The 24,584-nt window shown below is 40.1% G+C and overlaps 1 protein-coding gene across 2 annotated transcripts; it reads left to right on the top strand.

Annotated features, from left to right (window-relative positions):
* The first annotated feature begins 5,142 nt into the window (after positions 1–5,142).
* On the top strand, positions 5,143–24,218 carry LOC143338619 (sodium- and chloride-dependent GABA transporter 2-like). 2 transcript variants are annotated; one of them, XM_076759156.1, is made up of 15 exons: positions 5,143–5,276; positions 16,447–16,637; positions 17,139–17,273; positions 18,191–18,331; positions 19,189–19,276; positions 19,360–19,492; positions 20,135–20,269; positions 20,573–20,676; positions 21,117–21,241; positions 21,395–21,507; positions 21,881–22,018; positions 22,113–22,215; positions 22,296–22,396; positions 22,984–23,154; positions 23,247–24,218. In XM_076759156.1, exons 1-15 carry the CDS (start codon positions 5,206–5,208, stop codon positions 23,358–23,360), a joined length of 1,863 nt encoding a protein of 620 aa, XP_076615271.1. In that variant the 5' UTR covers positions 5,143–5,205; the 3' UTR covers positions 23,361–24,218. The 2 variants fall into 2 exon arrangements, with proteins under 2 accessions (XP_076615271.1, XP_076615280.1); XM_076759165.1 differs by lacking the exon at positions 5,143–5,276 and adding an exon at positions 11,989–12,215.
* Positions 24,219–24,584: the final 366 nt, after the last annotated feature.

Below are 24,584 nucleotides of genomic sequence, written 5' to 3'. Positions count from 1 at the left end.
TTTGAGATCGAGTTTAGGTTCCCGGGTGTGATGCTGGGACAGTTTAGACCTCCAGTTTAGACCTGCAGGGCAAGAGGCTGTTGCAAATCGTAACTCACGTAAAAGAGCTCATTTTTTAAGCAATATCACACTCGAGGTCGTGCTGTTGTGCTGAATATCAGCACTGGTGTGATTTGGTCATAGGCACGAGGCCGCATGCCGAGTGCCGCAGATAGGCCTAATCACACGATCTCGAGTGTGATATTGCTTTTATACAAAAGTTCTACAAGTGCATTTTATTAGTTAACAGTAATAAGCGAGATAAGCGGGAGAAAATGGATGGATGGATGGAGTAATAAGCGACAAGAGATTATGATTTGTTTGTTTATTTAATCATTTATTTGGCTCCACCAACACAAATCCGCAACTGGAAGGGAGACAAGACTGTTTCCAGGCAACACATAAACATTTCCTACACACAAACTTGCTACTTTGTGTCATTTACATTTATCTGAATGTTTCCATGTATTGTGCAACCACTGAAATAAGAGTCTGTTGACAGAGGATTTGATGGGATGACGTGTGTTTCTGATGATTAACAGCTCGATCAGACAGCACGTTGCTCCATTGTTTCCGGCTCTAGATGGTCTCCAGTAACCTTTTAGCGAGCTTTCAGACCTGTGAAACAAGTTTTTGTTTAGACATGTATTTTATGTTCTGCGACACTTTATCTATGAATCAAAATTGGCATCGTAGTTTGTGTCTGTTTATATAAAGCATCTCACCTACGCCCGCTCACTGCCATGATCTCCCTCGCATCGAGTCCCCCATCAGACAGTTTCTGTATGGCAGTGGCTCTCAGGCTGTGGTTGGTGTAAGACGTGTGTGTCCCTGCCTCCTTGCACATCCTGGGATATTTTTTAGATTCAGCCAAGTCTGAAGGCAGTTCAGAGCCCAGGTTGTCTACCTTACAGTGTTAGCTTCATTTTTGCTCTTCTCTAATTTGTCGAGGTCGGCTGATGTCATATCAGCGCACCTGGTTTGCGCTGATGTATCCAGGCTTCTTTCCTTCCCTTCGTCCTCCTCTGAGTCTGACGACCATTCATAATTTAGATCAAATGTTATTTGTGGAAATATGTCCATCTTTGCGATGCAAAGTTTGCTGCAATCTAAGATATCTAACAACTGATGTAACGTTAATTAAAGTTAATTAATTATTAAAACGCTTGTACAGCCGAGTGATAATGTCAGTAAAAAGTCCCAGTGCTGTCGTACTCTATATCAGCACTCATGGAATGCCTCTTGTCCAATCAAATTACTTTGTCGGAACTAACTGTTGTACAATGAGAAATAGCAAGATGTTCTAGATAATCCATACAGAAATCAAGATATTCTAATAGATATAATTAGAGATTGAAATAGGAGCGGTTGATGCTGTAATAGAATATATATAATACAATACTATACTAATATTATATATCATCATATCAGTGTCCCATTTAAATAAAATGGGCATATGAGTGAAGAAACTATAAAATAATACAGAAAATAAACTTTGTTGTCACTCATTCAGTGTCTAGTATGTATGCATACTAAAGGGGTGCGTTGCTCAGACTGTGTCATGCAAACCACCTGGCTGAATGAGTTACTCAGAGGTAGTGTGTGTTTGATAAGATCTGACCATACTTGTATGGAAAGATCAGTGTGACTGTAAATTTTATGTGACCGATAAGCCCATTGAGAGTCGAAAGCACACCTGTCCCACCTGAGGTCAGTGACAGGATTGATGTTGATGCAAGAAATGAAAGAAGAAAGTATGTGTGAAAGAAAGGAGAAAAAAAATGTTGGGCAAGAAATAGGGAAGTGGCTCTGCCTCCTCCATATGTTGTCTCCATGCCTGCAACCCCTCCTCTTCAAGGAACAACTTCTCTACAGGGGTCCACCCCTGCAGCTAAAAGCCACCAGGGAGATTCTGAAGGGGAGGAGGAACGGAAAGCATGGTACCATGACCTGTCTACTCTCTCTCTGACTCCAAAAAACCAACAGACTAACCTTGCTTCTCCCAAGAAGACTCCATCTATAGCAGCATCTTTTGATGACTGGTTGCGAAGTTGAGGGGACAAAGGGGGCGTACCCCAGATGACACACGCACATTGGAATCCAGAGGTGCTTGTGTACAGGCCATGGCATCTGGATGAATTGAAGGAGATTGCAGAGGAGCTACCTGATTTGCAAAAGACTGGAGGGGGGCCCACAACATCCTGGGCAAAGAAAACAGTCTCACCAGAAAGGCAGAGGGAGAAGAAGACTGGCCAGCATTTCAAACACAGCAAGATGGCAAGTTGAGATGCTACAGGTGTGAAAGCTACGGGCACATCTCACATAATTGTGCAACCCCTGAGGCTTTCCAACAAGACAACTCTTGGCCACATTCACCACCTAAAGGACTGTCATTCTCCAGGACTCCCAGTGACATAGCCATAGGAGACAGCGGAAGCAGGTCAGAGCATTGAGCAGCATACAGACACAACCACGCACCCTGACACTCATGACGACACAGATGAACCAGTTGTCACATAACACCAATGTGAACAATTAACATTAGAAGCTAAGACACCACCTAAGTTGCATAAATCAAAGTGCCGTTGTGGAATATCCTGATTCTCCATGTAACACTCCCATCTTGCCTGTAAAGAAACCAAATGGGGGTTGTGACCAGTCCAAGACTTCAGGGCAGTAAATGAAGCTGTTCAACATTCAGCCCCAATTGTACCTAATGTTGCAACATTAATGTCAAAGGTTCCAGCAGATGATTTGGCGAATGCATATTTCAGTATTCCTGTTCCCCCTGACACGCAATTCTGGTTCGCTTTCACTTTCAATGGTGAACGTTACACTTGGACGCGGATGCCACAGGGTTTTGCCTCCAGCCCCTCTCTGTTGACTGCAGCTGTAGCTGAAAACCTGTCGCACTGGCAGCCATTGTGTGGCAGTGCAGGTGTGTTCTTCTACACAAGAGAATTGTCGAGCTGACACAGTGGCACTTCTTTGTTTTCTGGCAAAAAATGGTCCCAAAGTTTCAAAAGACAAGCTGCAGCTTGTTGCGCAATTAGTGCGTTATCTTGGCCATATTATCACTCTGGAAGGGTCCCAAACTAGGTCAGGACTGCTCTCTCTCACCTGTCTCCCCCATTTTGCAAATGCCTGTGTCTGTCCATCATAATGTTTTTTTTCTTAATGATGTCTCTTTGCTTCAAACAGGAGCTGAGAGAAAAAACACTATGAAAACAGAAAGGGTGTAAAGATCTCCCAACTGGAGTCTGGGTGAACTTTAATGGCCTCCCAGTACTCCCAAAATTTGTTTCATTGTGACAGATAAGGCTTAATTTTGTGTTTTTCCTGTCGTAAACCATAATTTTCAACTAACACATTTTAAATGTGTACAGTAGTTTAAGACATCCTCGTAATAATGCATCAACTAGCTTTGTATTGCTTTGTATTGAAACTATGCATGTGTTGAATATATGCAGGTTCAAATCCTGTGTGGCTTGATGGTGTTTTCCTCTGGAGCAATAAGGAGTGATCACAACTTGTTATCATATAGATTATATTATTATTATTACAAGAGAGTTTGGAGACCTTGGATGCTTCTATTTTACTATTATTATCAAGTGGTTACTGATACTGTGAAGAATGGCAAAATACATTTAAATGTATTCAGTAGAATACTGCAGCTGAGTGTCACTCCCCTCCGTTTGTTCAAACAAAACAAATACTGCAAGTATATAGCCACTAGAGGGAGACAGTGATCCACAAGAGAGCTTTGTCTGAAGCTGATGCTCATCCTGTCCAGTCACTAACATACGCGAGATAATAACAAGATCATTTTATCATTTAAATTTGTGTCATTTATTTATTTAGTTGAGTTATACTTGCACACTCATATAACATCCTCAGTTTGCCTAAAATGTCTTTGTAGCATCTGCACACCCGCAAAAAAGCTTTTAGCAGACAGGTGATATCTAACTGCCAAAATTTAAAAAGGGGGCTCATTCTGTCCTCATAGTGCGAAAAAGTCCACACTCTTTATGCAACAATTTCTGCATGAGTTTTAGCGTGTTAATTTTACAGCTGGAGGAACAGAGCTTAAACTATCATTTAACAAATTAGCAGACAAGTTTTTTTCACAGTTCTTGTTTTGTAGCCTGAGTCCCACACTGAGTTGTTTTAGCTGCAAGACAAAATGTGTGATTTATTTGTGTCGTGCTAAGCGTATGACCCAGCAACCCATTGTTCAGGTCGGAGATGAACAGTGGTGATGGTTAGGTTAGATTACATAGGTTAGGTGAAGGTTAAAAGAGGAGACGGGATGTGAGCCACAGTGTCTGTGTTAGGAAAACATCTGCATGGCACTGTAAGTCATTTTTAAGTTTTTTTCTAGTATTTTACCTTTTTCTGTCATTGACGTGTGTCTGTGAAGCGATGAAATAAATTAACACAAAGTATTCAGAAAATCTATATAATCCAATGCATTTTGGTGTTCAGCGTTTATAAAACAGCATGCAGTGTTCTACCTCAGTGTTTTAATACATTATCTGAGCCTCCTAGACTGGAGTTAGCTTAACACTTAACATATAGATGTGCACGTTAAAATGTGCAGTATGTACATGTTAAAGATCACACAAGCCTGCATAGGATCTTTTCATAGTTAAATATTAATTTTAGATCTTTATCAGTAGTTGTAACAAAGCATCAAGTTTAACCTTAAAATGAGTGTATGTGACAAAGCATTTAGCTTTATAGTTGCCCCAAGTTGTCAGAGTTTCAAGGAAAAGAGAAATACCCTGTTAGAAACTTTTGGAGTAAGACATTTGGGCTGCGTTATCTTGCCCCTCACTGTGATTGAATGGCAAAAAGCCAAAAGGTTCTCATAAAAATAGCTGTTAGAAAAATGTTAACATAAAATATACAAGCCTAAAATTGCATTTAAAGATTACAAGTACGTGTAACTTTGCTGAACTTGTCTTGTTAAATCAGGAGACAGCTGTGTGTCTTTGACCTCCAGTACCCCCGTGGAGCCTCCCTTCAGAAGACATGGCCAAAGATAATTCATTTACCACCAGTGTAATAATTTGTGTTGTGCCTACTACACCCGACACACTTGTCGCAAGTTCCTCTGCCAGAGACACACAGACGGACATTGGCACCGAAGACGAGTATTTTGAGATGAAGAAAACCGAAACAAAATCCGAAAAACATCCACAAGGCTATCAGTCTGCTTCAGAGGATTACAAACGGTGAGTGCACATAAGATCTGACTCCCTTTTTTTTACTACTGAAGTAGTGATTTCAAACCACCAACAAACCTGTTTGGCTTACACATGTGATTTATTCTATTCAGCTAAATAAAAAGAAAATCCACTTACAGACAAGGGGACAGCCGTCAGTTTGGTGTTTTTCTACGAACGTTAAAACTGACATGACTGAGGATGAGGATGTGTGTCAGCTCTGACACTGTTATCACATTTTCATTCAAGTTTAGGCTCAAATGCTGCTTGCATGAACAACTGTACCCGGTCAAATTTCAAATTCAAATTTGCTTCATTGACATGAACAGAAATAAAAAAATGTCCATGCTTTGATACACGGTGACAACTGAGCAAACTCCCTCCTCGGATGAAGAGTGTGAATTTTGGGTTGAGAATACTGTGTGAAGCAGACCAGGTTTACAAAGTTTCCTAAAGACACATTACTACACCGTACGCATGACACAGACTATACATTACATTACATTGGCAACATACAATTGAATGTGATATAGAGTATTTCTGTGAGAAATATTATATTGATCACTCTATATGTCCTGTACATTTGGTGTCATCAACAATAAAGTTGACTTTGACTTTGAAAGCCGATCATGCCTTTAGCTGCTTTAGCCCCAACACTGTGGAATCATCTATCGATTGGCTGATTCTTTGGACTGTTTCAAGAAGCTTCCAGAAATGCATTTTATTCTGCAAACTTTTTAATGGATCTCTACTCTGAGCTTAGTTTTTGTTGCTTTTGTTGTCTGGTCTGTCTCTCATTGTGCTGTGATATATATTTTATTGTATTTGTACCCTATTTGTTTATTCATTTTTGTCTTTTTGTGTGTGTGAAGCACTTTGTACCTGTGTTGTAAAACATGTGACATAACTAAAGCTTAACTCACTTACTTACTTACTCACTCTACAATGTCGCAAGGCACTTAAAATAAGCATTCTGAATCAAAAGTAATAAGGGCTATTTGTCATCAGAAATTGGAAAAGCAGCAGAGGCAGTAAACAGCTAAAGGGTGCTGCATTCAGGCAGGCTTGACCCACACATGAACAAACGCAGCCCTGTCATTTATAAGGCCTGCTGCCAACGCATGGGGATCCAGCAAAACAACACACGGTCATCCAGCAAAAAAGATGAACCAGTTTCACCTCAGTTCATCATAGGACACAAGCCACCATGAAGGCCATTCACATTCAGATATGGGCACATTCCTGACAGATAAGATTGAAGCTTGAACAACAACTTGTAAATTTTCAGTGTTTATCGCATGTTCGTCATGTTGACAAGACAAAATATTCATCTACACAATTTTCCAGTGTCCTGTCTGTGACTATTACAAACCATTCATTGGTTGAACTAAACAGTTTGTTAAAAAGGCTGGACTACACTGCAATGAAAGGAAAGCAAATCTTCATAAACGAATCATTAAAACTATAGAAGAAACAGATACTACCAATGAAGCTAATACTACCAGTAATATACCAATAGAAAACACAATAAGATAAGACAATGTACTCCTCAGAGCAGCAGACTGTGCACACCTCATATACTGCATGCGTATTTCTCACAACACATGTTGAAATCATCCGTGTTGAATGAAACAAAATGTTGTGGTGGAGGGCTGTGGATGCTGGACCTCAGGGGGCCGGTGTGGGACAGAGACTGACGCAGAGGGAGGGACAGAAAGGATCATCCTGGGTCACCAGCTGTGCCTTTGTGTCAGGAAAAATGACTTTGTGTCTGTGAGGAAATGTTTTTGTTTAATGTTTCGCTATTAAGATCTTGCAGTGTGTATAATCCTAGTCTGTCTGTTCATCTTCAATTATTCACTTTATCATTTCAAGTACTGCAGTTCTAAAAGCTGAGACTCCATGCCTTGTGGCTTATCTTGTCAGTTGCTTGCAGTTTTATTTGCTAATGACTCATCGTCATATTCGATGACTTGGTCTCAACTAGTGTGCTCCCCCTTTTTTATTATCACAGAGAGAAATGGCTGCATGAACATTTTGGGCAAATAAAAGTGTTATAAAGGAAAAGTTTCAGTTGTTACTGACTTGCTCTGTCCTCAGATGGTACTTTAACCAGAGCAGTTCATAATAAAACAACAACACCCGAGCCGACTCTGCCTTTCCACATCTGTCAGCTGTTCATACTGGTGTGCAGCCAGTGCAGACCTCTTTATTTAAGTTTTGTTAAGGAGCACCACCGCTGGCCTTCATTTTGAACCCTAGGTGGAGGATCTGAAAAATTTCTAGTCTGTGAGTCACCAGAGATTCACAGTGATCGGAAAAAAATAATGCTGACGCAGCAGAAAAATATATCTAACACCCACCCAACTCTCCCATCAGAAGAACAACTAAGCATGTTCCTGAAAGAAAGCGGTTATAAAAATTACTCTTACAATGATTTTTTTTTTTTTTTTTTTTTTACTGCGTGCATGACCAAGCAGCAACCTCCACACTGAAAAATGAAGCCAACGTAGAAGTGCCAAAAACTGTAGTTCTTCGAATGGCCCCTTGAGTCTGGTTCCAAAAGCAGTTCTGTCCCCATAGACCTCCCATATTAAAATGCCAAACTTTAGAGCAGAAATAACCATGTTCACAGCCTGGTACAAAAAAAACAGTTTTGGTCTCTATCGCTAATTTCCCTGTTCATGAAAACTGTATGGGGGGAGTAACTTATATTATTAAACTATATTAAGGCCACTTTGAGTGACAGCTAGCTGCTCACATGTTTGAGGAACAATGTGAATATCTTGATTAATTGAGAGAAAACAGTACTACAAACGCAGAGGTACAGCAAGTATATCTTAAATATGAATATATACAAAAATCAAATATTAAGGTCTGTGATGGATGAGGATGATAAGAGATCATATGAGGTTGGAGTTAGCAGCAGTACACCTTGTACATTTACATTCTTGTCTTATCATCAGATAGGATGACGCAGATTTCTTCGCTTTGCTCTTCTGCTATGCAGGTATATAGATGTTTGCATTATCTACTGTCTCCATGCTTCATGCTCCATGACAAGGTCCAAGGGGGAGATTTGTCCCTATCTGTGCTATTTCACAGACACTACCTGCCTGCCACGGTGTCACATGCTGAGACAACTCAAGTAGCTTGTCGAAGACAGAGAACACCAGATTTCAGCAAGAAAATATGCCTTCCATCAGTCTAGACATCAGAGGCACAACTCCCCCTGACTGGAAACGCTTTCATGCAACAGGTTTTCAGAGCAGTGTATCAGACAGCAGTGTGGCGTCATAACGTTATAATTGCAGACATGCCATTTATGGACATTTCACTCTGTTTGGGTTGGTGAGATTCCCCTAATCAAACCCATGTGTGCATGAAAATTTTTGAAAGAGGAGGTCTGATCAGTTCCAGGTGAACTCTGGAGCACTTAATTTGAAGTGGTAATGGTAACTGCAATAATACAGTCAGCTGTAGGGTGAGTGAGGGGTTTATGACTTTCCGTACATGGTTGGAATTCCTAATATTGTAGTTATGAAATATTTGGCTCTTTCTGCTCTGTGATCATTCAAAAATAACATATAGGCATTGTCCATATGGCGAAGGCCTATACTGAAAATCATATATGACCTGCCGTGTATTTTTGTTGTTGGCCATTTTGTAAATATGATTATGGAATAAACAAATTCTGCAGTACCACTGAATATGACCCTCTAACAGGGGATAGCATAGATGTGTAATGTTGAATATACTAACTGTTGGGGCATTGCCACCCACACATGAAGGAATTACAATTAAGACATGTTTTCTTGTGTATCCACAGTACCAGCGAACACAAAGATGTACCGCTTATGAAAAAATTAGTTTCACATTTCTAGTATGAAACTGACACTTCTCAATGTAAACTAAAAAATATAATATATAACACACATGTTGCTCTGCCTACAATTCATCATAGTTCATAGCTGCTCTGCCTTGTATCTCTTCCTCCACCTCTGCACACTAATTTACAGAATGGTAGAGACACACTGACTGCTATCTGCCTCAGGAAATCAGGCTTCCGCTCTAAGTTACTGGACAGAACAATAGATGATTAACAATAGTTTTATCATTTAAAACCTTTATAACTTGAAACCGCCTGTCCCAGTATCTTTATAAATGTCTTGAAGCTATTTACCTTATTGACCTCCCTACAGCACACATTTTCCAAAGCTTCTGGGAGGATACAGTGGCCACAAATACAACTGTTTATAGAGACTCAGTTTTGCTACAATGTCAGTCAGGTTTGTAGCAGTTGCATTAATTTCAATAATATGCAGCAACACTTTATAATATTTAACACAATTTTCTATCATGTCAACATTTGGAGGCTATGCAAAATTGTAGCCACTGAGGAGGAAAATTTTAAGACATTTATGACAAAAAAAAAGCATACTGTAGATGATCCAACAGTAATAATAACAATAACAATAACAACAACAACAACAACAACAACAACAACAACAATAGTACATTTTATTTAATGGTACCTTTCATGGCACTGAAGGTCAACTTACATCATAAAAGATCAGCAATAAAACATATCATAAACAACAAGGCACCAGTTATGAAACATTATTGCAGTAACCAGTATGACATGCAATAAGCAAGGGAGTGAACGATGAGCCAATAAGGTGTAGCTCAGTTTTACTGCAGTTGAATTTTAGACAGTTGTTTACCATCTGTGAATATCATGGAAGCAAGTGGTCGGGTACTGGAGGGGTGATTAGAAGTGAGCTTAGTGGACTTACACATCTTTGTATTGTCAGAATAACAGTGAAAATGAACACCATAGTGTCAGAGATGTTGCCAAGAGGGAGGAGGTAAATAACGAACAGGAGAGGCCCCAACACTGAACCATGTGGAACTCTGTGATGAACCAGGGAACTTTCCTGTCTGTAAGGCAGGAGACAAACAGCTGATATGTAGGGCCGCCAACTCCAATAGTGGCCAGACGATCCATGACAGACTGATGGGATACAGTATCAAAGGCTGTGGTGAGGTCCAGAAGGATGAGGAGAAAGAGTAGACCAGAATCTGCTGCATGGACGAGATCGTTGGTATTCTTAACATGGACTGTTTCTGTGGTGTGTTTGGGGTGGAAACCGGATTGGCATTGCTTTTCATTGCATTGGCATTGCAAAGAGATTGTTTTCAAGGTAGAGCTGGAGTTAAGATGCAACTAACCTCTCAAGGAGTTGAATGGTAAATTGGAAATAGGCCAGTAGTTGATTATGTCACTATCTAAACCAGGTTTGGATCTATGTAGAGGTGTTGGACTTTGAAAATGCATAACTGCACTAAGAGTGGATAAAAGTGATGAAAGTTCAGTAATGAAAATATTTGATCACTTGAGTGCTCTGCACAGAGCAGCACTAATGGTGGCTAAGGGTCCACAGAGCGTAACGGCCAACAGTTCAGAGGCAGACATAGAGTGTGTCATTAGTTACATACTCTCACGGGTTTACATATGTGAGCAAGTTCCAATGGAGCTGCTAAATTTAGCTACAGACAGTCATTCTGTGGCTGCCAGCTTTCCATGAGACATAAATAGCAAATCGTTTATGATCTGAAGTCGTTGACCAGAGGGATTTTGTTGGCGATAGATGGCTGATAGACGTAGAGGATAATGTTGAGTACAGTCTCCTTCAGGACGCTATGATGGATAGCATAGGTCATTGCCCAGGATGAGGGCTGTTGATCGGTCCCCACAGTGGAGCTGCAAGCCACCCACACACTGCCAGCCACAGGTGCAAGTGAAGCCTCAGTATCAGCAGGCACCATCCTCAGAGAAGAGTCCAGATTAGGATGAGTCGGGAGCAATCTTTTTTGTTTGCTTTCTTTAGCAGCACTCAGTCTTCACAGGGCATAGCAGGCATAGTTGTGTCTGTTATCTTAGCCACCAGGCTAAAAAGCTGAGCCATGCAGTAGCTGGAACAGAAAGTGAGGGGTAATCTCATAGCAATGCGAATAGGGAAGTCTTGTATATATCTTATGATCCCAACTGCAATGGGATCCTTTTTTCAGGCGAAGTGGCAAAAAATCCTCCACCTTGATTAGTTACCTATATCAGAGTGACCCCTCTTGTTATCCATGCTAATATCCATGCTATGGCTATCCATGCTAATGATTCTGAGCTTGACACATACTCTAGAACAGCAATCTGGTTGTCATGTGGATTAAGTCCAACTAAACCGAAAGACACATGCTGGGATGAGTTCTGGAGATATCCATATTCGTTTTTCCCCCTACTTCCAGTGTTTAGGCTAAGACAAGCCAAGCTCTGTATATGACCTGATGACCACTCTAGATGGAAAGTCATTAGGATTCACCCTCTGGATATAATGGATATCCATTCAATTCATTGTTGAGACATTTCAATAATAAACTAAAATGTCAGCCTTTTGGTGGCGCTAGATGAAAACTGTGTCTTCATTCTCTGTAGATTATATTAGTTGAGATTATTATGTCCGGAACAAAGTGGTGGACATACTGCCAACCTACATTGCCTCCCACAGAGCCACACTGCTGCTGCTGCTGCTGCTGCTGCTGCTGCTACTGTGCAAATCCCCTCCTCCTTACTGTGAGTCCATGTGGTCACAGTGAACAGTCTCCGCCTTAAGTCAGAAAGCTCATTCAGAAACACATATCACCCCCGCCCCGGCAGTCTCACTCTGTCCCTCCTGCTCTTTCTCTCTCCCTCATTGTCACTCCGACAGAGCTCTCTCAAAGCTCCCCTCATGGGCACACTCATGGTCAGAGCTGAGAAGAACACTTGTCCCGGGGAGACTGGGCGATCTAGACTTTTATTTTCCCCAGAAGGCACCAGATGAATCCCACCTAGAGCTTAATGGAAGCATAACACAGAACCACAGACTACTGACGTGAAGCGATATTTCTCAGGTACTCTTTACCCTTCCCTTTCCCTCGAAGTCACAAGCAGGGTGTTTTCTGTCTTTATGTTTGTCCTTTGTACGAATTGTAAGTGTTCACCACTGTGGCTTGATTTCTTGAACAGGAAGCAAACGATATGACGATATGCAGAACAGTGACAGCTGGGCTTTTGTGGTTGTACTTATGCTTGCCGCTTGTAGCTCTATTATCTAGGCCAAAGGTGACTGGCTGTGCTGCAGCGAGAGCAGCTATTTCCCTTGTTTAGTGTAGTACCTCTGGCTGTTCTGTGATCATTGTTGCTAAAAGAAATTCATTTCTTTGGTGCACAAATTTGAACAGATTGCATAAAAACAACTAAGTAACTTTAAAAAGTTACTTTGACAAAATGGACTGATATTAAATGAATCAATTCTGTGCTTTGATTGTGTTCAGAAAATACAAGATGCATGAATAAACTCTTAAAAGTGTTTCATTTTCAGCGTCTTAAATCCTAAAACCAAAACATTTTCACATTAATATACAGCAGAACCACAAAATAGTGTTTATGGTCTGGGACTGGCAGATAATCAAAACAGAGACGGAAAACTATTTACCACTGAAACCATGCTTGGTAGACTGGGTTAAAAAAAAATAAAAAATTTAAAAAAGGAGAAGTGACCAACCAGAAGCTGTTTCTAACTAGGCCAAGTTTCTAAATATCATCTGACATAGTTTTGTAAAAAAAACACCATAAGTTGCTGACAGCAGTTGTTTTGAGCACGTGGGCTTGTTAAATCTTGCCTGTTCCAGCTTTAATAATGAGCTCAGATGGAATGATCTGACAGGAACAGTAAGTCTGGTGCAAAGAGCCTTCTCCTCTGGTCACCTCGTCTCCCAGGAATTGCAAAGCAGATTCCTGTGCAACTAATGTAATGCCATATCTGTTCCACCAGCCTCAGCCAGACAAAATATCTTCCCTTGTTTTTTTGTTTTTAAAAAGGTGAATTAGTGTCACTGTTAGTCATGTCTGAGGCGTGGCTGTAGGGATGGCAGTGTCAGTTGCTCCACCAGTGGAAATATCACAACTGTTGAATTGCTATGAAATGCTGTGCAGAAACTCATTCATGTCATGACTTTAATGACTCCCTAACTTTTCATTTCGTATCACAAGCAGGTCAAATTTCTGATTCAAATAACTGCAAAAATTCCATCACCCAGCTATACTTAAGCGTTAGCATGCTAGCACACAAACCTAAGTTGGTGAACAAAGTAAACATTATACCTGCCAAACATCTGCATGTTAGTATTATCATTGTGAGCATTCGGATGTCGGCATTTAGCTCAAAGCACAGCTTTGTCAAAGCGCTGCCTCACAGAACTGCTAGCATGGCTTCAGACTCTTGCTGCGTGTCACAAATCCATCCACTACAATTGACATTTCTCTGCATTTAGGGTCAGCCCACAGCTCTCCAGTCTCTTCAGAACTGTGTGGAGTCGTTGATCATGGGTCTCCTGGTCTGGAGCATGAACGATTATGTCATCGGAATTATTCTCTACCTCCTTGATGCAGGCCAGTGCTGTCACAATTTCATGCTTACATTATTCATCAGGCAGTGAAACACCAAATATGAGTCTCTTGTACTTGACGGTACAATTACTGTCACCTTTTCATTTACACGTCTTAGCAAAGCGGTCTTTTGCACTGCTTTTTTCAGATACTGCTGGGTTTGCTGCATCCCTTTAAATTCCGTCCTTTGTCTCGTTCCCGTCAGCACTGCTGTTGTCGCTCACCTTCAGTCATAATGTTTCATGCATAATGTTTTTTTCCTTGTGTGTCTCTTTCTCTGGTCCCTGTGGTTCTTACTATTGACTACACTGATATCATATTACATGCAAATAGAACATCTCTTGCATGGACAGATTCTACGAATGATTGGTTTTAAAATTCACAATATAAAGTGTAATATCGGACTATGCATTTCAGACATAGTTATTGTTGTTGTGGTCTAGGCACATGGTATTTTTTCCCGGCTGGCACTCTGCAGTTGGCCACTGGGACAAAAGGCAAGACTTTGCCCCACAAATAAGTCGCTTTGAAAAGTTGCTTAATGCAGTAGACCAGACAAGTGACAAAAATATTTAGGTGACAGATTGTCTTGTGGTCATGTCGTCTTCTGGAGATACTGAATCCCTGAGGTTTGAGGCTGCTGCTGTGTGTCTGATTCTGTAATTCTCCCTTCACCTTAAAGGATGCCCACAGCATTTTCAAGCTTTCATCATCTGTGGCTGTTTGTTTTGTTCATATTTGGGTTAAGGATCAGATGGAACTGTAACCCATAATAAAGTTGTTGTAGTTGGATTTAGATTTAAGCTCAAGTGTAGGGTCGGTCAAATGACAAATTCATCTGTAACTAGATTTTTATTAGACCAAGTTTACATTTGTCTATGTCCATGAAACACAAACCTGTTCTACAACTATAACAGCAATTGCTCACAACAAGTCCGGACCATGATTCCTACAGAATGTGTGTCTGGTTTAATGAGGACAGAAGATTTAGTAGTGATTATAACTGAAAAAGCAAATTAAATCCAGTTTCAAAGAAGTCTTTTATCATTCCTTGTTTTGCAATTTGTGCGCAAAATAAGATATTTTCTATATGAATGTTAATGAATGAGACCCATTGTGAGTGAACATACTCTTCCTATGTTGAGCAGTTCTCTCCCAATACAGTGGGGTCTTTCAGGACAACAATGACACCATTTATAGGACTCAGTGGACGATAAATATGACATTTATGCTATAAGCTGTGGCTCAGTTGATTTTTAGAGTCGTGGTACCGCATATTCCCCGGTTTGAACCTTACACCAAGGGGAGGAATTCCTCTAGTGAATGGGAGGAGGCACACCATCCCAGAGTTTAACTGAAGTATCTATGAGAAAATGTCTTTTACCTCTACTGATGCTGGTCTCATGCCTCAAATCTCTATAGCAGAAATTACCATCTCCGGAATATCATTGTCAAGTATTCTTTACTCAATATTAGTTAAAAAAAATCTGTGCTTCAACTGTAGTTGAATTTCTTTGATATGATACTTTTTTTAAATTCACTCAACTTGCCCAGACACAGAGCTCTGACAGCCAGACAGGGTGAGAGTGAACGGCAGCTAAGATAACAAGCGAGGCAAGATAGCGAAGGCCAACAGATTTTTCATGAGGCTATCCTGACAGACCTCAGGGAGGAAATATTCTCCCTTAGCACGGAGTTGAGGCCAGAAATTGAGGCCATACATTTGGAGGCAACAACAAGTTTTCAAGGCCTGTGCCATGAGATGGGAGAGGAGATCATCAGACTCCACCAGGACCATGGCCAGGTGATAGCAGAGCAAGCTCACAGAGCAAAAAGCGTGTTCCTTTGTTTGCACGGAGATTGATCTCAAACTGGAGAAACTGAGGTTCACAATATGTGGCTCCTCTGACGACTTTAAGAGAATTTTAGAAACCATTCAAGCCCCACCTTTCTGAATCTAACTCCAAATGGGCAAATCAGATTTACTTGTTATCTCATATCTGTCTTTGTTTTTGCAGCCCATCTCAGTGATTAGCCTTGGGCCTTTACCTCATGCAACTGCCTACTTGCTAATATGTTTGCATTTTTTTTTCCTTCATTGTTATCCTTTTATACTGTTTTATGGCTGCTTTCTATGTTCCAAAAAGCTAACAAAGCCAGCATCAGTCCAGCTTTGAGATGAGCTTTTTAACAGTAATGTAGTAGCACACATATTTTCCAGTCTATTTGCTTCACTCCCACATCAAATCCAAGGCAGCAGCACAAAAGCAACATTGATGGAAGACTTATCCTCATGCCAAGCAGCACTGACCCGCTATTGACCTGACACGGCGAGACTGCTGGCATTGTGCAGATTAATATACAGCAATTAAATCATGTTAATAGTCCTGCTGTGGTTAGTGATTATGTTGTTACGTTATTTACTTGGTACTGCAAAGTGAAATATTGAGAATGTGTTCATCATAGTCACCATTAGCTACTGTAAAATAAAATATACAAGCAACATGAATAATTATAATTCAAACACATGGCTGCATAATTTAAAACATGTTAATCTTATTGTAATTCTGGCACTGAAAGCCAGAGTTAAGCTTGTTTTTGGACACATCAGACTGCAATATCCACCTCTGAAAGAGTCTACGCTCATCAGAAATCCCATTGAATCTTATTCTAATAACCCTCCTCTCATTACAGTGTGACGGATATGCCTTATGGTCCAGAGGTCAAGTTCAGGCTGGACGTGGGCACAGCCCATCCTGCTCCCAGCACCCTGACCAGAGGACAGTGGTCAAGCAAAATTGAGTTCCTATTGGCTGTTGCAGGACAAATCATAGGCCTAGGAAATGTGTGGAGGTTCCCTTACCTGTGCTACAAAAATGGAGGAGGTGAGTTTCATTATATTCAAAACAATTACTCTGGAAAAATCAGCTACTGCCTTCAAAAGTGTGCAGAATATATGAAACAGTTCAAACTGTGATAGCAACAAGAAATAAATATTAAGTGAAGACTGATAGCTGCAAGATTTCTTTATCATAATAATGTTTGTCTATGATGATAAGCAAAAATTTCAATTCAGTTACTTTGCAAGGCAGCAGGATTTCCAAGTGCGTAAGATTTCACAAGCCAAGAATCATCTTTTTAGGCTTCAAGTTACGTATGCACTTGTGCCCTAAACAAAGTCATTTCAGACCAATCAGAGTCCTACGTGAAGCTACAGATGTAGTTTATGGGTGCCCAGACAGCTGAACAGATGATAGAAAATGAGCAAACAATGTTTATCTAAATGTTATCATTCTGTGTGCACAAGTCACTTATTATTGGAGATTAGATGAGTATTTGGGGTATTGTCGCAAATGTCTCAACACATAATTTTTATGTTTTCCAAGGTGTGTTCTTCATCCCGTACGTGGTCTTCCTCTTTGCCTGCGGCATCCCCCTGTTTTTACTGGAGACGTCTCTTGGCCAGTACACCAAACAGGGAAGCATAACCTGCTGGAAGAAAATTTGTCCCCTTTTTCAAGGTAATGATCGAGAATGTGAAATCAAGTAAATATGTGTGTTTAAATGTAGAAGATGTCACAGTGAAGACATTTTTTTAAAAATGGATATGTGATATGAAATTGTTAAAGGGACAATCTGTGATTCTCATAATTAACAAAATGGTAACCCTGGGCCAGAATTCAGAGGATTGTAATGTTCTAGGTACAAATGTTCTCTGATGTGTGCAGACAGCCATAAAACACAGCTATTAGTCACACCTCAGTGACAAAACACGCACATCAAGAAATGTGACATTGTAGACAAAATTTTTATGTGTGCAAATCTGTGTGAGTTGTTGTTCCTTATATAGGTGCTGCTGTGAAACCCATAATGAACAGAAATTTTGTCTTTCACATGGCTCCCATTGGTTAAATATTGCCTCATGTGAAGTGTCACGTGTCAAAATGATTTACAAAAACTGCTCTCTTATGATCACATGCAGTGAAGCACAAATTTCTTTAGTAAATCAGCAACCGTAGAAAAAGTGTCCTTCACCTTGCCACCTGCTGCACTCTGTGTACTGCAAAAGAATTAAAATCATGTGACACCCAGTGACTTAAAATGACATCATTAAAATATTTAATTCATAATTGAGAACTGTGTAAAGTCTGAAAGGAACTGCAATTCCTGTGCGACCAACAAAATACTGTTACAAACCAAAACAGACAAACATTTTCCTTTTTCAGAAAAGTTTTCTATTTCTGATACTATATGAAATTGTATTATGTTGTATGTCCAAAAGCATTTGCAAATCATGGATTTTGTTTTATTGACCTTTTAAACAGCATCCCAACCTTTTTGGTTGCTGTTTTTTTTGTTTAATTAATCAAACTGTTGCTGCTGTGTTGCCCTTGTGATTTAAAGACTTTTCATGTGTGTGTTTGTTTGCTTGTTTCAGGGATTGGTTATGGCAGTCAGGTGGTGGTTTTATACTCCAGTATCTATTACATCATCATATTGGCCTGGGCTTTCCTGTATCTTTTCTTCTCTTTCCAATCTGAGCTTCCCTGGGCGAGCTGCAGAAACAGCTGGAACACAGGTATGTCCCTGATGTGATCCGACTGTATAAACACACATGGAAACAAGCAAACATGATGAATCTTTTGTGCAATAATGGCTCATTGCATTTGCACAAAGTGAAGGGAAATCATAATGTCGCTCACCGAGCATTTGTCTGTTAGGTGTCAAATTACTGGGTGCTTCTGAGATTAATAAGATTTTGGGATCACTCGAGATTCTGGTTTTGGATCTGGAGGGCTAAGTCCAAACGCTGGACACATTTTAAGTCTTGGGGGTCTACGTTTGCTCTGTCGGGCTTGGTGTTCACTTCCTGTTACATAACATACTTAAAATACCCTCCAGACACATCACAAAACGTAAAAAATCTGAGTAATGACTTGTGTCTGATATGGGTTTTCCCCAAAAAATACATTCATCAAAATGTAGCATCTATGAATACGCAAATATTGTTAATTTCAAAAGTTTAACTAGTGGACACAAGATGTCTCTGACTTCACTGAAAGTCTACTCTCAGTGTATGTGTATTGGAGGTTTTGAGTTTCCAGATCATCAAACTGCACATAGGACTGCAGTTAGCTTCCAAACTACTTGTGCAAGACATCTTAAACTGAGATTTTCAGGAAACACAGAGAAACTTTCCTCCTTCACATACCACAAATTAGTGTTGTGTCATTGATTCTGATTAATACACTAGGCTATGCAATTTGCATGCAGGAATATAAAGAAAGAGGGATGCAGCAGGAGTGCAGTATGTTGTCCAGTTCACTCAATGTGACAATGTTGGAGAATAGTTGAAGGCTTTTTACAAAGGACTTTGATAATGTGTGTGTATGTCCTCGAATGCTTTGTTTAACATCCTGTGGTCCTTTGCAACAGAGACCTGTGTGGAGTTTGATCAAAGGGGGGATCAGTTGAACTGGACTGTAGCAGAAAATGCAACATCACCAGTGAGAGAGTTTTGGGAGTGAGTATGGATGAAAAGTCAAATCTGATGATCAGCTCTGAAAGTGACGTTTGTCAGTTACCAGCTGAAAATGTGATTTGCAGGTTGAGAATTTTGAATGTCACAGGAAGTCCCCAGGAGTTAGGTGGCATGCGATGGGAGTTGGCTCTGTGTCTCCTGCTGTCCTGGGTCATCTGTTACTTTTGTGTCTGGAAAGGAGTAAAGTCCACCGGGAAGGTAGGACAATTTTTTTGTTTTGTTTTGTTTTGTTTTTTTTGCTCTCTGCAAACTATCAAGCAGCTCTTAAACTGTTAAAGGCCAGTGCATCAGGAATTTATTGCTGATGCTGATGTTGCTTAACAAGACAGAATGCTTCTGTGATTACAGTTTAATTGCTGACTCAGAAAATGTGCTTGTACAAAGTTCAAATGTGCAAATGGTTCAAGTATTAAAAAAAAGTGCTCACTCAAGCAACACTGTTACAGTGAGGAGACACAAATCTTAAGCTAATTGTTACGCGACCTCACATAATATTGACTTTGCTGTCAGGTGTCACTACCATGAGGTTCACATTGGCTTTGAGTTAAATATCTCAACTATTGGACGGATAACTGTGAAATCTCGTGCACACTTTTATATCAAGATAAACATGATAGTGGTGGTCCATTAACTTTTCATCTTGCCCCCATCATCAGGACAAATTTTCATTTTTGCCAAACTGCAGACATTTCCATCTGCCTCTGCTATGCTTTGTATTTTGTGCTAAATAGCAAATCTTAGCATGCTAACACGTGAAACTAAGTAGGTGAAAATGGTAAACTTAAAGAAATGTTAAATATGAGTTCTGGAGCAACATCCGCCTTTGTGGTTTTTCCATAGGTGGTTTACTTTACTGCCACATTCCCATATGTGATGCTGATGGTGCTGCTTGTTCGTGGGGTCACGTTGCCTGGGGCCATAGATGGGATCAAGTTTTACCTCTCCCCAGATCCATCCCGCCTCGCTGACCCACAGGTTTGAGCAGGCTTCAGTAGTTCTCTGTTTTAATGTGTGGCAATGTACCCACTGACATACTGTTCATACACCCTTTGAGGAAAGTTCAGGAGATCAAAATAATCAGTTACTTATACGTGGATTTAAATGGTGTCAGAGTAACTGAATTTGCAGGTGATTGCTTTGTTAATGTCACTGAAGTCTGCAGCAGTGTAAAACATTAGCAAATATTCATGGAGGTGTTTCTGAAGAGACTCACTGCAGAGCTGCAAAAGCAAATTTCATTTACTTTAGATGAAAACCTGTCCTTTGTTTGTCTTGCAGGTGTGGATGGATGCTGGCACGCAGATATTTTATTCCTATGCTATTTGCATTGGGTGTCTAACTGCACTTGGCAGTTACAATAAGTACAACAATAACTGTTACAAGTGAGTTTGATTTGACATCTATTATGTATTTTCAGTGTGGATACTGTGGATACACACAAAACACACATAAAGAAAGAACACTTTCTAATGATGGTACCCAGTAGGCCAGTAAAAACACAACACAAGCACCATACAAAATGATAGAAAAAAGACCATCAGCACTTTCATTGCATGTGATACAGAAGTGAATTTCTACATGTTCCTCAGAGCCTCATGTCAGGATGTTTTCAAGAGTCGCCTCCGAAGATACAAAAGTCCTTTTTAGATGTTTGCCAGAATATTTGAGCCTCTTTGACGCAAATTTTAGGCAAAATATTTCAAAGTAGTCACGCCAAAAATATAACTACTTTAGGGTGTGTGTCAGAACTATAGAGAGAAAAATCTGAACATTTTGTTGATTTGATACAAACGAAAATAAAGAATTTTTGTCTTGTTTTTAGGGACTGCGTGTACTTGTGCCTTCTGAACAGCGCGACCAGTTTTGTAGCTGGCTTTGCCATCTTCTCTGCTCTTGGGTTCATGGCATATGAGCAGAACACAGACATATCAAAAGTGGCAGAGTCAGGTGAGTAAATGGAGGAACATGTTACCAATAAGACAATAAATGATGGAATAAATGAACCAGTTCCTGAGCTTTGCAGTTTTGGTGAAATATTTTGCCTCAATAGCAGAAAAATAGCATCCGTTATTTCTTTTGACTGTCTCCTTCTCACTGCAGGTCCCGGCTTGGCGTTCATCGCCTACCCTCGAGCAGTTGCCATGATGCCTTTTCCTCAGCTCTGGGCAATATTCTTTTTCATTATGGTCATCCTACTGGGACTGGACAGCGAGGTTAGCGGACTCTTCTCTAGACCTGAGAGAATGATCATGAAATGAAAACATGAAATGCTTTAGATACAGTGATACCTCGAAAACTAGCTGACAGATTTCATCATTGTCATGAACGACTGCACTTAATGTGACAACAATCTGGTTCCTGCATCCTATGATTTTTTGTCACTTGGTGTATTTGATGCAGATCTGGATCTGGATGCAGAGTAAAAATTTCCAATCGTTATCATTATGAACGAATAATTAGATTAGAGGATTGTGCAGCCTTGGCGGAGGTATACACTCTCTCCAGTACTTTCTAAATTATTCTGAAACTATCTCTGCAGAGTTTGTACAATGTGTGCGGCATGTAACCGGGAGGTTTGTGTCTCAGTTTGTAGGTCTGGAAGCTCTCGCCACAGCAATTTCTGACATGAATCCTTCCTTCTTCCACGTTGGCCACCGACGTAAACTTCTTCTGCTGGCTATCAGTGTTGGTAGTTTCTTCATTGGCCTTGTGATGGTTACAGAGGTAAGGTCGAATTAAAATGTCAAGCCATTTATTTTACAATAACCTTTATTTTCTTATGTGAAAAGACCATAACAGGGTCTCCTCTCACACACAGGGGGGGCTGTACATCTTCCAGCTGTTTGACTACTATGCCTGCAGTGGGATGACACTGCTGCTCTTTGCCACGCTTCAGTCATTGTGTATTGGATGGGTTTATGGTGAGTTAATGAACAAGAGATTTATTCATGGTTTACTGTAAAGTTTCATGACCTCACTACAGCGTTTCCTCCACTTGCAGGTGCAGACCGGTTTTATGAAAATGTAGAGGACATGATTGGATACAAGCCTTTTCCCTTGATTAAGTATTGTTTGAAATATGTTACTCCAGTAATATGCATGGTAAGTTGCAGTCACAATTGACCATTAGCTAAGCCCTGTCCCTCTTAGTTAATGTTGCGAGGCTTGTCAAGCTTGCACAGCACACATACAAAGATAACAGTGACAGATTTACCACATGAAAATCACAGCGACTTGTCAAATAAAGATTCCTTCATTTGAAACATAAGTAGAGAAAAGCAAGCTTCTAATTTCTAAAGGGTGACCATCGATTTTGGTGGTTGAAAGGTCTGAAATTGTCGCTGGAAGAGTTTAGCTGTAGCTAGCAAATAAGGTAATGATAGCTTCATGAGTGAGTTGACGATGCCATCTCCAGCTGACACTTTCAAGTTTCTTGTCTTTCAAGGAAACCTTGTAAAATGGGTCTGGAATATGCACATGATGGTCTTGTACTGTACATAATAGTGTGTTAAAAGAGTGAATCTGAAGCTGCAGATCAGGGCTAGAAGACAGCACAACCTCACCACTTGAATCTTGAAAAATACATGGATTGTCCTTGTTTTGCAGTGTTGCAATTCTAAGCTTGAAAAATTAAAGAAAAACACAAGATAAACCAAGACTTTAACTGCTTTCTCCATGACGGTTATCAGGGGACGTTTTTTTTCTCCCTGGTCAAATACACTCCTCTGAAGTTCAACAACACGACTGAGTATCCATGGTGGGGTTACGCTCTCGGCTGGTTTTTCACTCTCTCCTCTACACTCATGGTTCCTCTCTGCATGGTATACTATTTGAGTGTCACTCCCGGTACTCTGCGACAGGTAAGCTTCTTATATAAATAGGTCTACATGTCTCCAAAAAGTGTTTTTATTTTGTTATTATTATTTTTCAAACCTTGATTCTTCTTTGATAGAGGCTCTCCATCCTGTGTACTCCATCTGAAGACCTTTCTTTGAACAAATCAGAGAAGAAAACTCTTGAACTGTTGGACTTGACCTCATCTCCTGACAGTATTATGTCCCAGTGACAAGAGACAAACTGGAGATGTGCTAAACAGCATGAGGAATGAGGAAAAGATGCCCTTAATCCAGTTATCCCACTCCAAGATTCTTTTAAAGCAGTGCTTTCCCAGTCTTTTTGGTGTCTCTTTCATCAAAGCAAGGTCTGCTTGTGGCCCCGTCACTGTTTTCATATGTATAGCAGTAAGATGCAACCAGTTCAAACACATTTCTTGGATTTGAAATGTCTAAATTGCAAAGACTAAAGGACAGTCTAAAAAAAGAAAAAAGAAAAACTGAATTTTGTGCAGCTTTAGTGCTTTTTCTGCTTTAACGTCCCCTCTCCAGTAGTTTGTCGCCCCCTTGTGGGCGTCCTCACCTCCTGGTTGGGAGTCACTGCACTAAAGGATTGTCTTTAAATTTATTATGATTTCACTTCATGAAGAAAGGCAAAGTTTGACTGCTGACTCTTCAAGCACACAGTCAAGAGAATCTAAGATCCACTTACTGTACAAGGAACATTTCTTTGTTTTCAGCCTCAGCGTCCATCACCGACAGCACTGACAGTTAGTGTGCAGGGCTCGAACTAATGATTATTTTCAGTATCAGTTGAATTGTTTAGTGTTGAAATGCCTGAAAATAGTGACAAATGTACATCAGAGTTTCCCAGAGCCTGAGGTGACATCTTCAGGTCAGTAATAAAACCAGTAAATTTTCACTTTTGAGAGCCTGGGAGTATTTTCTAGTTACTGACCAAAACAATTATTCAATTGCAGATTAGCATTCTGCCAATCAGCTAAATGCTTAATCTTATAGTTCTTCTTCACGAGTGAACAACCATGCTCAAATTCCAATTGATATTTAAGATTTTAGGTTGTTACTTCTCAAAAAAAAAAAAAAAAAAAAAAAAAGTCATGAGAATGAATTTTGAGATTATTGTTTGTTTCTTTTTTCTTAACTACTTGGAGAAAAGTAACACTTATAAGCTGATAAATAAAACATATAGGCTGAACACTTGAGTCACTTTTAGGTCACTGTGAATGACATAAATTAAATTTGCCAAATGTAAATTGAAATAAAACAATGACATGAAAGAGGAATCCAGCAGTCAGCATTAAGGGTCAGATACAAACCTCAGACACTGCGTGCACCTTAGCCGACTGAGCCGCCATGCTGTCCCGACACTTAAGTGTTTGTTTGGTGTTAGATACAACAAAATGGTAATGCCAGCAAGTTGATAGACGCGCTGAATG

The sequence above is a fragment of the Chaetodon auriga genome, chromosome 2 (assembly GCF_051107435.1).
Source record: "Chaetodon auriga isolate fChaAug3 chromosome 2, fChaAug3.hap1, whole genome shotgun sequence".
NCBI classification, from domain to species: domain Eukaryota; kingdom Metazoa; phylum Chordata; class Actinopteri; order Chaetodontiformes; family Chaetodontidae; genus Chaetodon; species Chaetodon auriga.
This window is presented reverse-complemented; position numbering and strand designations above follow the sequence as displayed.

Bases quoted from the DNA above. Each gene is read 5' to 3' on its own strand.
- LOC143338619 (XM_076759156.1), top strand. From the start codon at position 5,206: ATGAAGAAAACCGAAACAAAATCCGAAAAACATCCACAAGGCTATCAG. The intron at 22,397-22,983 runs GTAAGTTGCAGT...GACGGTTATCAG, and splicing joins TTACTCCAGTAATATGCATG to GGGACGTTTTTTTTCTCCCT. The intron at 23,155-23,246 runs GTAAGCTTCTTA...CTTCTTTGATAG, and splicing joins CTCCCGGTACTCTGCGACAG to AGGCTCTCCATCCTGTGTAC.